This window comes from Athene noctua, chromosome 2, assembly GCF_965140245.1.
Source record: "Athene noctua chromosome 2, bAthNoc1.hap1.1, whole genome shotgun sequence".
In the NCBI taxonomy this organism is placed as follows: domain Eukaryota; kingdom Metazoa; phylum Chordata; class Aves; order Strigiformes; family Strigidae; genus Athene; species Athene noctua.
Window position 1 is genome coordinate 148449386 of NC_134038.1, and position 13419 is coordinate 148462804.

The following is a 13419-nucleotide window of genomic DNA, read 5'->3' on the forward strand; positions in this document are numbered from 1 at the left end:
ACAGTTACGTCAGAGAAGGCTGTAATGTTTTTAAGATCATACTGCTTTTCCCCTCCCTGCCCCATTTATTACTACCTCTCTGGCAGAAGTTACAAGCTGCACATCAGAGTAGACCACACAGATTGTGTGAGTACCAAGTCACCTCCATGTAGCTCCATGAGTTGGGTGTAAAATGCCTGAAAAATCATGTAACTTCCCAGTGTTTTGTAGTGGATGTAAATCACTAATTAGTCCAACATTACTGTCTTACTACTTAGATTTGAAAATCCAAAGCAGGCAATCAAAGTGGGTTAAAACCAACTTTTTTAAAAGAGCCTCGTTGCTTTCTGAGTAGGTGAACACCTTGTCTAGCTAAGTTAAGGGAGTTGTAAATGAACTTTTCACATGTTGTGGCAACAGTAGTCAAATTCAATTGTATACAACAATTGCAAATTACAGTTACTTTGCTAACTGTTCATGCTTCTGCAGTTGTCCTCTGCAGAATCCTGTCTTCTGTCTGAAGCTTATTGTTATACGGCCATCAACACAGACTTGAACACCTGCTCTGTTTTTGTCTTGGGAATTGAATAACAACGTCCCTGTCATTTCAGTGGTGTTCAGGGTCTTCTCCCCTTGGCAGTTCGTAACTATTGATCTGTTACTCAGCCGCTGCTGTTGACAGGCGCTTGCTTGCTGCTAGATAAGCGTCCATGCTGATTCAGGTTTTATGCAAAATGCATGAATGCTCAGTGTCTCGCGGGATATTTGGAATCTCTTCTAATACCTCTAATGGTGTTTATCTAATGCACTGTCTAAATAAACTATTAAATGTAGATTGTTGCTTTCTGAACCCATTGAGGGTTTCATGGATAGATGTTTGCGAGAATTTAGCAAATCATTTATCCCCAACAGTTGTTCTCTGTTAGAAAGATTTTAGATGGAATTTTTATATCATAAGAAACAAAATTATTGGGAGAGAATGCTACAATTTGCTATTGTAATAATATTTTACATCTTCATCTATGATTTTCAGTGCCACAAATTAAATTTGCATAAGACAAGACTCACCAAGAGCCCTCTGTTGGAGGGCTTAGATTTACTGCCTGTATGCATGCTTAATAGCAACCTGCTCTCAGAGCTGAAGTGTCCATCCAAGCCAATGATGGTATATAAGGAAGAAACATTGGTAGAATCATAAAATATTTTAGGTTGGAGGGGACCTCTGGAGGTCATCTGCTCCAATTCTCTCCCCCTTTAAAGCAGGGCTAACTCATATCAGGCTGCCAGGGCCCTGTTCACTTAAGTTTTGAGTATTTCCAAGGACAGCTATTCCACAATGCTTCTGGACTTCTGCTGCCATGTTTGATTACTCTCGCTGTAATTTTTTTCCCTAATATTTAATTTTAATTTTGCTTCTTGTAACTTGCGTTTGTTCCCTTTTGTCCTATCATTGCCCACCTCTAAGAAGAGTAGTGTTAATCCTGTTTGCAGCGTCAGCTTTATTTGGTTCAGTTACCAGCACAAAACATTCTGGTCTTATCAGAAGACCATTCTGAACATTGTCTATTTTGAACAACATGCAGCGATTAACAGGAACTTAACCACTGGCACTGAATTGGACTTTATCAGTACAGCTGAAATAGTTCACAGCTGTTCTTTGGTTTCTCTGTGCCTATGCTACAAGGACTGCAGAAGCAGCACCGCTGATACTGTGTAGTTTTAATCTTTAAACAAAATAAATCTAGCCTGATACAGAAGGCTTGTTCTGTAATTAATTTCAGACAAAGTAGCAGTATCTCAGCATGGTTGCCGTCACTGCTCTTTGCGCTGAGGAGTATCTTTATTCATCAGCAGAGGACCTCTGGAATTGGGAACCTAATCGGTACTGCTGTTTGAGAACATGTCTGGGCCTGTATTTGAATCCAAGTTTTCTCTGTAAACAAACCTGTTTTGATGCACAGTGTGGAACGCTGAGGTGCAGGTGGGCTGTAGGCAATTCTTGGAACATAACAGCAGTGTAGGAGTGTTAGCTTGAGCTCACACTGTCCCATGGACTATCCCTCAGTCTTTACCAGCAACTGATGTTAAAAGCAGCAAGTACAGGATTGGTGAGAGTCCAATCTATAAGATTCATGCTGAGGCCGTTACCGTGTGGAGATAGGAGTTGAAACATGCCATGTTTTGTCTGTTTCTAGGCCCATATTTCTAAGCATAGCATAAGCTTATTTACACAGTGTTAACTGTGATGGTGACACAAGTACAAGGAGGTGAAACGGTGCCATTTTAGTCAGCCTGCTATTTCTCCTTTTTCCAAATCCCGTAACCATTTTTTAAATAGAAATGATGGTATTCTCATATATCTTTTTTTTCTAATATTTTTTTTTTCCCCCTTCTCTCTACAGTTCTTTGCCTTCGTGGTTACCTCCTGCTATGCTGGAAATACGTATTTTAGCTTTATATCTTGGCGATCACGAACTTTGCAGTAAATATTTCATTAAAGTGCTTTCTGTAGTATAAAACATCTTGAGGATTATACTCTTGACAAAAGCTTGGAAGAAGGATGAGGTCTTTTTGAATGCTTCTGCTAGGATTGACACAATATATGTTAAACTGAGATTAAATGATTATAATACAGTTCCATCTTTAGAGACATCTAACACTGACTTTGTACTGTATAATAAAATTTCACACTGCTTCCTTTAGAATTAACATGGTATTTTTCTAGACATTGTATAGATGATATTACTGAAGTTTTAATAAAGCTTACTCAGACAATGTGCCAATTTTGTAAATGTAACTTTTAAAATGTTACAGGTATACTTTTGATACTGACTGCTACAAATCAAAACTAAGATTGATACTGTCTTATTATTATGTATAAAAAGTGACATTGTGAAGAAAAAACCCACCCAAAACTTTAAAAATAAATAATTGACTGAACTGTGCATGTTTTGTAAACTGGGAGTAGAAGGTTGCTTTTCAAATTTCTGTCAGAGTAAAATATGCACTACTAAGAATTCTGATGATCCTGTCAGTTTGCATATTCTAACAGCTTCTCACAATCATGAGATTGTTTTGGAACCTCTTAGTGTAGGTCTGAAGCTCGCTGAAGGAAAGTTGTGCCCAAAACACATTATCTTAACAGGTTTCTCAAATCCAGCAGGCTCCAAGGCATAAGTCTAGACAACAGTCCTTTAGTGCTCAGTGTTGAACCTACTGAGAATATCACAAAACACCTACTAAAGATAATACATTTTATTTCTCAGGGGACTGTGTTTTTCTCTTTTTCTCCTCATATTAGGCCATTAATCTGACCTAATTAAAATCTGGGCTTCTAAATCCTGTTAAGTGATAGAAAGATTAAATCCACAGAAGAATTGTCAAGACACCAGTGTTAAAACAATTTCCTCCCTCTTTTCTTGTCTGCTGGCATCATCTGTGAGTTGTTAGTTTAACAAATGAAGTTTTTAATTTGATGCTTATATTTAAATATCTTTGACTCAGGCAGAAGTATGACAGAAGATTGACTTTCAAAACAGATACCTTTGAAAATTACTTTAAAATACAAATTACCTAAGGAATTTTTTCTAGGAATTATGTGGAGAGTGTAAGGTCATCATTGTTTGTGATATTATATAAAGTTTTCCTCGCTTAAAACTCCTGGTACATCTTTTGTTCCTGGATTAAGAAGATGTGAACTCTCTTCCAGTCTTCAAAAACTTACTTGAATGATTATATATGGTAGTAGAGAAATCTCACTGCTTAAAAAAACTTAATTTCTCCCTGTAACTAAATGGTGTGTGCTTACTTATGTGCATGCCCTGCAGCAAAGAAGATTTAGCAGCAGCCAGCTAATTCTGTTCTCAATCACGTTGTTTTGTTTTTGATTATCTGTCCAGTCACAGGGTTTCAGTGCAAGGGAAGCCAAGATATTATTTTAAAACCTATATTTGTCTGCAGATTGCATCTGGCCTGTACAACAAAGGTCAGGCTGTCTGCTGCTTGCTAAAATTACCCAGTTGTGAGAAGGAAGAAGGGCTACCAACTATGCATTTTATCTACACAGATAAAATGTGCCATTAAAATCCCATATGCTCTTTTCCATTGCTGGAAAAAAATCAAAGGCATAAAAATGATCCAAATGTCAACTGATAAAATGTGACTAGAAATATAGCCAGAATTAAAATCTCATCAATGGTTTCTCATAAGTAAAAATGCTTTTGTAGTAATAGACATTATTTCTCAAATGGTATTTGATACACCTGTCTCCAAAGGACGTGACTATGCACAAATGTTTCATGATTTTGTGGTAACTGCGATGGTCTGGTCCTAACCCAGACAACATCTGTGGACAGAGGTAATAGAGCTAAGAGTGAGTAATATTTTTCATCCAGTTTACCAAAAACTGTCATGGAAACAGTGTGTTACGTGTCAGAATAAACCTATTAATGGAGGACAAAACCACACTGTTACCAGGTAAGGAATGATTCTGGCAGAATATCCACCACCTCTCTCAGTCTCTCAGCTGTCTCGTTTCTCAGCTGTTCCCCAGGTACCAACTGTCTGTTTTTCAAGCATTCTGAGTATCTAGTTAAAATTGGAGGAATCAGTACAAGCTGAGAATTACTTCTGAAGTTTGCTCCTGCTGTTTCAGGCCTGAAGAAAGGCATAAGCATCCGAAAGGTTATCTGTTTCTTCCAGTGTATTAGTCTTAAATACTGATTTGCAAACTATGACTTATGCCTTTGTATGTTCTAATACTGATAAAAAAGATAAGCTAGCTGTGGTTTAGCATGTAACTATTGAAACAAGACTTGTGGCTGCAGGCATTGCTTAGCATTCGTAAGATTGAAAGAAACCTTATTTAAAAGAAAGCTGGTCAATGATGAAATCATTAGTGAAATTCTTAATACAGATAATAAAAGGCTGATAAACATATAGAATGAAGGTATTTGACATAAATAACTTGTTTCAGACAAACAGTCTCTCTGAAAAATCTAAGTCACCCACACATATAAAGGATACTTGATGTCAACTTATGGCCATCCATTTATTAAGGAGTTGTCAAAGGAGTTGTCACTACCTCTTATCATCATGCAAGAAGCACTTAAGATGAGGTAAATAGCGTGAGAACTGTAATAAAGACTTCAAATTCAGCAGTGTTTTAGATGGACTTCGTGCCAGTGGTTTACAGAAGATGCTTGTATTTCTGAGTAGAAAATATGACTTGTTACTCTACTGTTAATTTAAAGGCATTTCTCTTTCACTGGGCTGAACTCAGATCAGCAGGGCCCCAGTCATATACACACTTTGAAAAGAAGAACTAAAGCTGAATCAGTGGGTAAGAAAAATATAATTCTTAACAGGAAGTACAGAAGTTACTAGAACCTTCTCCTGCAGGGCTTGCAAGAAGCCTATACCTGTGCCTGCTTCTGAACTTTAAGAAGAAGAGGGGGAAAAAAGCAGCTGTTTAAAAAAACCCAAACAAAACCTCTTTCTCAGCAGCTAGCATTTTACTAGCAATGTTGTAGCTTTGGTATCTAATGAAACGAGATAAAATATGGTGAGATAGGTAGCATCTCTTATCGCAACTACTAGCTGGCTTAATAGAAGCCCAAAAGTATGTACTGCTTAGTCTGTTACAGACCATTGAGCAAACTCTGCCTTGCTCATGTAAATTACTTGTGCTAGCCCTGTACTTGTGCTGGAGATTATCTGAATTTGCCTGAATTTTAGTTGCTGAAGGAGCTATTAAATACCAACTATGAACAGAATGTGCATCCAAACTGCAGCCCAGAGCAGCAGGTGGGGTTGCTACTCTAAAAAGCGGCACATGCCTAGCTCAGGGGCCAGCTCTTACCTCACTTGTCAGAAAGCAAAACAAGTTATTTTTAAACTTGAGGAAATATATAGTTTCCTCTGCTGAGTTCTGTTAGTATCGCTGCATGATTTAATTCAAACAGTGGCATCGAGACAGTTGGAGAGTCGCTACGGTTTTGCCTGTCGCTGCTCATTTAATGCAAGTGTCTTATTTCTTACCAGGTCACGAATCGGAAGGTTTGGGGGCTCTTTGGTGGCAGTAACTGTTGGGCGGGAAGACGCCGCCGCCCACCTCCCACAGGCCCAGGGCTCTTTTCCCCCTTCGGGTGAAGCTACAGACGTCCGCGGGGGCCGCCGCAGGGCGGAGCTGCCCTCCCGGGCCCGTACCCCGAGGGGTCCCCTCTCCCCGCTTCGAAACGTTCGCTTCGGCCTCGGCTCGCCCGTAACCCAGCTGCGGCGGGGGGGTGGCCCGGTGCCTGGGGCAACCCCCGCGCTCCTCCCTCCCTCCGTGCCCCCCGCCCCGCCGGCCGGGGAGCGGGGGCGGGCGGGGAGGCGCCGCGCTCCGCCCGGCCCCGGGCAGCCCCTCCCCGTCCCGTCCCGTCCCGCTGTCCCGGGCCGGGCGGCGCTGAGGGGAGCGCGGGAGGGAGCCATGTCTCACGGGGCGCGAGTGATCCGCACCGGGGTGAGCAGCGGGGGACCCGCGGCCCCGCCGGCCGCCGCCGCCTCCTCCTCGGCGGGCTCGGACGCGGAGCTCATGGACGGCGCCTATTTCCGCTCCTGCGCCGGCATGCTGAAGGTGGCCCAGATGGTAAGGGGCGAGCGCGGCCCTCGGCCCGACCCTCGGCCCGCCCGGGGGTCACAGCCGCCCCTGCCGGGTGTTTCCTTCGGCGGCGGCTCTGGAGGGTGTCGTCGGGGGGTGCCGGGGTGGCCCCTCGCTGCCGTTTTGGCTGCTGCGGTTCTGCTCCTCGGGGCTGGCAGCTGGCGGGGAGAAAGCCCCGGTCCCTGTGGTGAGGCGAAGCGTTGAGGTCTGGCAGGAGCCGCCGTTGCGTTTTCCCGAGGCGGGAGCGGGGTCACAGCGCTTGCTGGGAGCAGCACGGAGTTGCTCGTGGTAGCAGCGGGGACTGTTAGTGTTTGATCGCGGTAGCCAACGGTAACTGTTAGTATTGGCAACTCTTTGCCGTTAATAACGACGGTGACACCGCGATGGAGGGTGCAGCAGGCCCCGGTGGAACACCTCGTTCTTAGCGTGGGTCAGTTTTGGGGGGGAAGCGGGGCCCGGTGCCTGCGCCGATAGTGGGCTGGTAAGGTGGCCACCACTAGACTGCTGGTCCAGCTGGCTCCATGCCCCGTGTGTCAGAGACCTCCAGGCAGTGACCCAGGCACCCCCGGAGGGATCTCAGGTACACGTGGCTGAAAAGCAGAAACTCAGAAGAAGTGGGTAGCAGAGCGCTGCTGGCATTGGAGTTGATGCCGTAACTTGACTCGGTGCGGGAAATGTTGCACCATCCAGATGTGGAGAGGATTCACAGGTGGATAAACTCTTTCTCATTTCTGTGGCACATAATCGGCCATGGAGTGATTTTTCGGTTTAATTCCAGTAATGGCAGTGAAGGCTGGGAAAGAGCGTGGAAGACGACATATAGCAATATTTCTTCACGTACATTCTCAGCCTGCAAACGCTTGTACCTTGACAACATTTTATGCTGGAGTTGTTGCCTTCATTTTTTGTAAAGCCCAATGTCTTTTTTCCCCCTCACCTTTATTCGTCTAGTCATTTTTTTAAACTTGTCTAAGTTATTAGCATCTAGAGTCCTAAATTGACATCAGAAGTTAGGAATCTTTTTGTTTGCAAAACAGTATTTGTAAAAAGTAGTATCAGATCCTAAAGTTTCTCTTTAGAAACTGCCCACTTTCTTCCAGTTCATTGATAGCCATCAGCTGCCCTTCGCAAGTGAGCCTCGATAGCAAGAGACGTAATTGAATGTGGCCGGCATGGCTACCTGCACCTGCTGAGCATTTGTACTGCGCTCCCGAGACCTCCGAGTCATCCCTCGCTGTGAATTCAGCGGGAATACAGACAGTTGTCTGCTGCTGCCTGACCTTCGCGTGGGTTGCTCCCAAACCATGACGTGGATCTGGAGTATCTTTTCAGGAGATGGGAAGCATATGCCTACATTGCAAATAAACCTGTAGTCCTAAAATGATAGGTTTGCCCTTTGCTGATTAGCTAAAAGTCTGTTTATCCTTTTGCTTTCGCTGCTGTGGAAAAAATAGTTCCTTTTATGGACTGAAATACCTAGTCCTTTCTGCTCTCCATTTTGCCATGGTGTCACTACAGCTAGGATGTGTGACTCTTGCAGCTAGCAGAAGCGTGCTTATTCATGCTGAAATTTCAGGTTTTGGTGCCCATGTAAACTGTTTGTGTATACTTCACATACTTTACATATTTTTATGTAACGTATGTAATTTTATGTAATTCTTCACATACTTTACATCAAGTAATATTTTATCAGTGCCGTTCAGTATCAAATTCATCAAATCTAAGCTAGTGGCTTTCTGTGGTGACTTTAACAGAAGTTAAAATAGTGTAAATTTTTTTCCCTTTAGCACTCTTTCAGCTTCACCTCCTTACATTTTTCTGCTTTCCAGCTTGCCTCTATATAACTTCAGTAGGAGTTACCTCAGGTATCCAAGGAACTTTGGGCAAATGAATATCTTTTAACATGGTATCACTATAGTGTCTTCTTCTCAAGTAATTCCCTAAGAAAACTAAACATTTGTGCTGCAGTGTGTAGAAATAACCAGGATAGGTTAGTTCTAGATTAAATCCTGCACCCAATAAAATAGGGAGAGTCGAATATTTTCTCAACTCTCTTTCATCTCTTCTCAGGCAGTTTCCACTATATCCATGGGTCCATTTTTATCACCATTCAGTTCTTCTAGTAAGAAGTGTTGGCAGCATCTGTCTTTTAAAAGAATTCTTTATGCTAAATCTATAAACATTCTGCACTAGTGTTAATGTGACTGGTGGGACTGCAGTCTTATTAAGAAGTACAACCATTATGCTGGCAGAGGACAAAGGTAAGGTCTTTTGGGTTAGACATATATCACACTAAATTGCGTATTGGGCCTCTGAATAGTTGTGGTTATGAAGAGGGAACATTACTGTTTGTTTCTCTTCCTCAGTCCCTTTTACCAAGAAATAAATGATAGAAGAAGAAAGAGAAACATTTAATAATTTCCTGTAGTGTTAAGGGCTGTTTGCAGTGCTTGCAAGCTAAAAAAATAATCTGTATATATATGTGCATGAAATAATTCTAATAGATGACGATATGCTATGGAAATTATAGAAAGGAAATAGAAGATGTTACAGCTGTTCTTCTGTAAGAAGTATCATGACAGAAGGACTAAACTCAGCAATCTTGGACAAAATAAAGAGATTGCACAGTAATCTGATGATTACTGAATTGTTGCTAGTGTCTAAATGTTACCAGTGCTTTCTCTTCAAATTCTGGGTGTGTGGTGTCTAGCATAGAATGAAATTAGGAAGTAAAAAATGTGTTTCTTGCCTTTAAGCCTACACAAATTCCTTAACTTTTTTTGCTAGAGAATTTCTTTAACCTTGCAGAATGATTACAGCTTTGAAAAGTTTTAAATTCAATTTTATGCATAGAGTTCCTGGCTTTCTAATCCTTAGGGAATAGTCTGTAAATATTTTGAAAATAAAATGGAGGAGAAAACATAGTTCTGTGGCTTGTGTATTTCACATGGCACTAAGACAGTCTGAAAGCTGTTTTCATGCGTGAGTATTACTAATGTTAGTAGGGGCTCCATTTTCAAAATCCAGTCTGAACAGACTCTCTGATTTTAACAGGAAGTTATGAAGTATCTTCAACATCTAACCCACTTCAGCTGCTTTAACTTGGTGGTGATTAATATAGCTTTTGCCTGTTTCTTTTCTTTTTTCCTTTTTTTTCTTTTGTATTTGCAGTTTTGCCAAGATTTCTTGTATTCACGGGGATACATGCAGGATCTCACTGTGACCACCTTGATTCTATAGCAGCAGTGTACTAAGTAAGTGTGTGAGTGTGCGTGTGTCGGTGTACACAATTACCAGAGAAGCTAAATAACTTGAATTCTAGCCAGCATGGCAAAATCGACATACGTGGCAGTCTTCAGTGTGCCACACTAACTGTGCTGATTTGTTTGAAGCATGTTTGCTCTGTGTCCATGCTCCTGCTGGCTTGTTTTATTGTAAGACTTTATTGGAACCCATGTTATATAGCTTGGCAAATTCTTAGTAGATGGGTTCTTGGAAGCTGCCTGAGGCATCAGTATGAATTTGCATCCATATTGTCACCAGGGTGGCTCAAGTGGCAAGTGTTCATGGATTGAAACAAGTCGGATTCAGCTGAATTTCTTGTGGAGCCCTTATGTGCCTTTTTGGTTTTTACAACTGAAGACTGGAGGATGCCACAGATGCGGTATTGGATTAGGTCCTGCTTTCAGCACAGCCCATGTTTGTCAGTGGAGCTTATATATATGTGTCCCACCATCTGAGGCAGTAGCTGGTAGCAATGGCTGTGATTGTATCACCTGTCCAAAGTGCGGAGATTTGCAAGAGAGCGACCAATACAGACTGAAGAGGGAAGAGAAGCGTTGAGAGCTCACATGTAGAAGGAGAGCCATCACAGCACAGCACATGCTTGTGAAGGTCTCAAACTGTTCCTGGACTCTGAGAGGTGCAGAGGTGGCCCATGACCTTTTTGGCCTCTCTTTCACCTCCTTCAGTTTGGGCCAAACTAACTTTGACCACAGTTCAGACTGAAGGTGTTTGTCCCCTGTATGACAACACTGTTGTTACTGAGCGAACAGTAGTTGTGACACAGTAAGCACAGCCTCAGAATACAGGGTGTTTTAAGCTAAAAACAATGCTGATTCTTTCAGCTCAATATGAGCCAAGAAAGAGCAGTTTCACCAGACAGAAAATAAGAGAATAAAAATTATCTTCTCAAGGCTGAAGAAAGAATTTACAAACAATTACAGGTAAAAAAGGATAAACTCAGTAAAAGTTGACTTAACATCATTTTAAATTGTTAAAAATGCTAAGGCAGTAATTAAGGTTTTTCTGCTGAGTATCTAATTTCCAAAGTATGTCTTGACAAGAGCAATTACATACTTGGTAAGTGAATGGCTAACACAGTAGTCTGTAATTCTGGGTAATTTTGAAGGGTGCTGAAACCTCTCTGGGTTATTCATGTACTAACATACAGTTGGATAATAGTATTCAAGAGAATATTAATATGTCTAACACTGAAAGCTAGAAGATGCTGGTAGTTAGGTTGCTGGAGCCAAGATCAATTTCTGAATGTTTTGGATGATACTGGACAGATTTACTGGGGAGCTAAATTTACATGAAGTTAAAATATGAAAAGCAAGCAAAATCTGTTAGTGGAAGAAAACAATTCCTAATCAAACCCATTGATACAGGAGAAGGAAATTCATGAAAGCAAATAATGGCCTGGAATGATTTGAGAGCTACTCTGTCTTCTAACTTGATCTTGAGCCTGAAACATCGTCCATGGAGGTGATTGAAGTAAAACATCTAATTCTTTGCAGCAGCACATCCATCAGTGATGTATGATTTTGACTGTATGGTAATAATGCTGCTCAGTCAGAAGAGAGGGATTCTGGTGATATGCAGAGATGCTGAAGCTAAGCCTGTCTCTGAGTCCTGTGTAGACTGTACTTTCAACATTCCCCTACTATCAGTCTATAGTTCTTCCAAAGGAAAACCATGGCCAGAAGTAACAGGTTTGGTGAACGTTGCCAGATGCTAACCTACAAAGCTTAGATTCAGCCTGTTCTGTGTTCTGCTTGACTTTTCATCTGGCTGATAAGAGAAAATACGAAAAATTATGCTAATAGCTATCAGTGATGTCATGACATATTATACAAAAAGTCTTTATTCTGAGGCATGCAGGAGGCATTTTATGTTTTGAAAGAAGATAACTGAGGAATACCACCGCAAGAACATGCAGGTGCCTTCAGTCTGCAACTATGTGATAAAGTATTGGTTAAACAATAAGGAATGGGATATGTCTTTTAGCAGCAAAATTATTTTCAGGCCAAGGTCAGAGCTGGCTGTTGTAGCTGCTAATTATTTTTTGTTGTTTTGCTAGAAGCTGCAGTAAAAGGACCTTGCTTGGCATGCTGAGCAAAGAGAGAAAAAAATTATCTAAGTCTTAGGTGGCTCCAAAGCAAGCAGGAGCAATTGAGTGAGGAATGTCCAAGTCTAATAGTTAAAACCAATAGGTCTGGGAAGTCCTGTTATTTCCACTCTGAGATCACTGAAACAGGCTGGCTTGACCAGTTGTATTTTTTCCATGCCTCTGCTCTTGGTGGCGATTTTACAATTTCTGCCCAGGTATTTGCATAAGAGCTGGGAGCAAACAGTGTGTTCTCTGTGTGTTAACCAAGGAGTGCTTGGTGGTAGGCTGACACAGTTTTATTTGATGAGACAGAACTTCACAGGCAACACCGGTTTAAGGAATTTTCCCTTTCTGACTCACCTCCATGCAGCCATTCTCAGCTGCAGTGAGGCAGCTGTTCACAAGGTTACACAGTAAACCAAACCAAGGAATTGATGTAGCTTTACTTCAGCTCTCCTTTGGTTTTCTTTTTTCCGTAACAGTTTTTAGAGAACAGTGCAGCTGTAGAGACTACTGACAGCAAGAGCAAGTGCCTGGCATATAAGGGCAGGAACTACACAAGCCTGAAGTGTTTCCATGTGCTTCAAACCACAAGCTGAGAATGTAGTCCTTTTTCTCTTGGGCAGGGGAAGGTTTTGTACCATCTGTTTGAATTTTTGTCTCTTTCAGCAAAAAAAGAAACTAGTAATTTTTCTGATGCTGAAACTGCTCTAGAAGGCTAAAAAATCAACTCCAGCATGTTTTGTAAAAGGACAATTATTGTCATTGTTAAACACTATGGAATCTGTTCTGTATGTCAGTGAATGTTTTATTTGTATCTTAAAAGAGGCTTCCTAAAAGCACAAAGTTTGAGCTACCTTTCATTGCTTATTTGACATCCATTAGGATTTGGTGCAGTACATTCATTAGCAACCTGAGTGCATGTAGTGCTCTTTGTATAGAGGTGATTGAACAAATGTTAGCAAATACATTTTCTGAAAAAAAAAAAAAAAGGAAATGAAGCCTAGAAATTGACCACATCACCTGAGACGTGTTTAGTATGCTTGAAAGAGCAGAGTGAAGTATTGGCAGTGGTTTCCTGGCACAGTTGTTCTACAGGAAGTTAGATTTGCAAATGCCATTTAAAAAACTTAATCAAGTGTACATGGTGTCTATGGATAATAAGATGTGGTGAAAAGCATGGATTCTTACTGCTCTGTGACTTTGCTTTAAGACATCCAAGTGCAGTGTATCCCCTCTCTCTGCTGTCTTTGGAGGTTGTGTCCCTCTGAACATCCTCTCCTGCCACAGAGAAACAGAAACCAGGGGATTGGTACTTCTCAAGTGCGATCTCTGTCTGCTCAGAGCCTATAAATGATAAAGGGCATCGTGCCAAACATCCTTCACTGTGTTCCAGAGCTGTAGATGG

At 41.6% G+C, this 13419-nt stretch overlaps 2 protein-coding genes across 5 annotated transcripts in view; both read left to right on the forward strand.

The window, feature by feature from the left end:
• The window catches only part of CMTM8 (CKLF like MARVEL transmembrane domain containing 8), a 35354-nt gene extending 32440 nt beyond the window's left edge, over positions 1-2914 (forward strand). For both annotated transcript variants that reach the window (XM_074900586.1, XM_074900587.1), the window contains one exon: positions 2382-2914. In XM_074900586.1, coding sequence (XP_074756687.1) covers positions 2382-2465 — 84 coding nt within the window. In that variant the 3' untranslated portion in view covers positions 2466-2914. The remainder of the gene's footprint in view (positions 1-2381) is intronic.
• Positions 2915-6322: 3408 nt separating this feature from the next.
• The window catches only part of CMTM7 (CKLF like MARVEL transmembrane domain containing 7), a 31273-nt gene continuing 24176 nt past the window's right edge, over positions 6323-13419 (forward strand). The window contains exons 1-2 of one of the 3 annotated variants that reach the window (XM_074900591.1): positions 6471-6607; positions 9791-9873. Coding sequence is in view for 2 of the 3 variants with exons in the window: in XM_074900589.1 (XP_074756690.1) it covers positions 6449-6607 (159 nt within the window). In the remaining variant the exon portion in view is untranslated. Of the gene's footprint in view, positions 6608-9790; positions 9874-13419 lie in introns of all 3 variants that reach the window. The other 2 variants (XM_074900590.1, XM_074900589.1) reach the window with 2 other exon arrangements.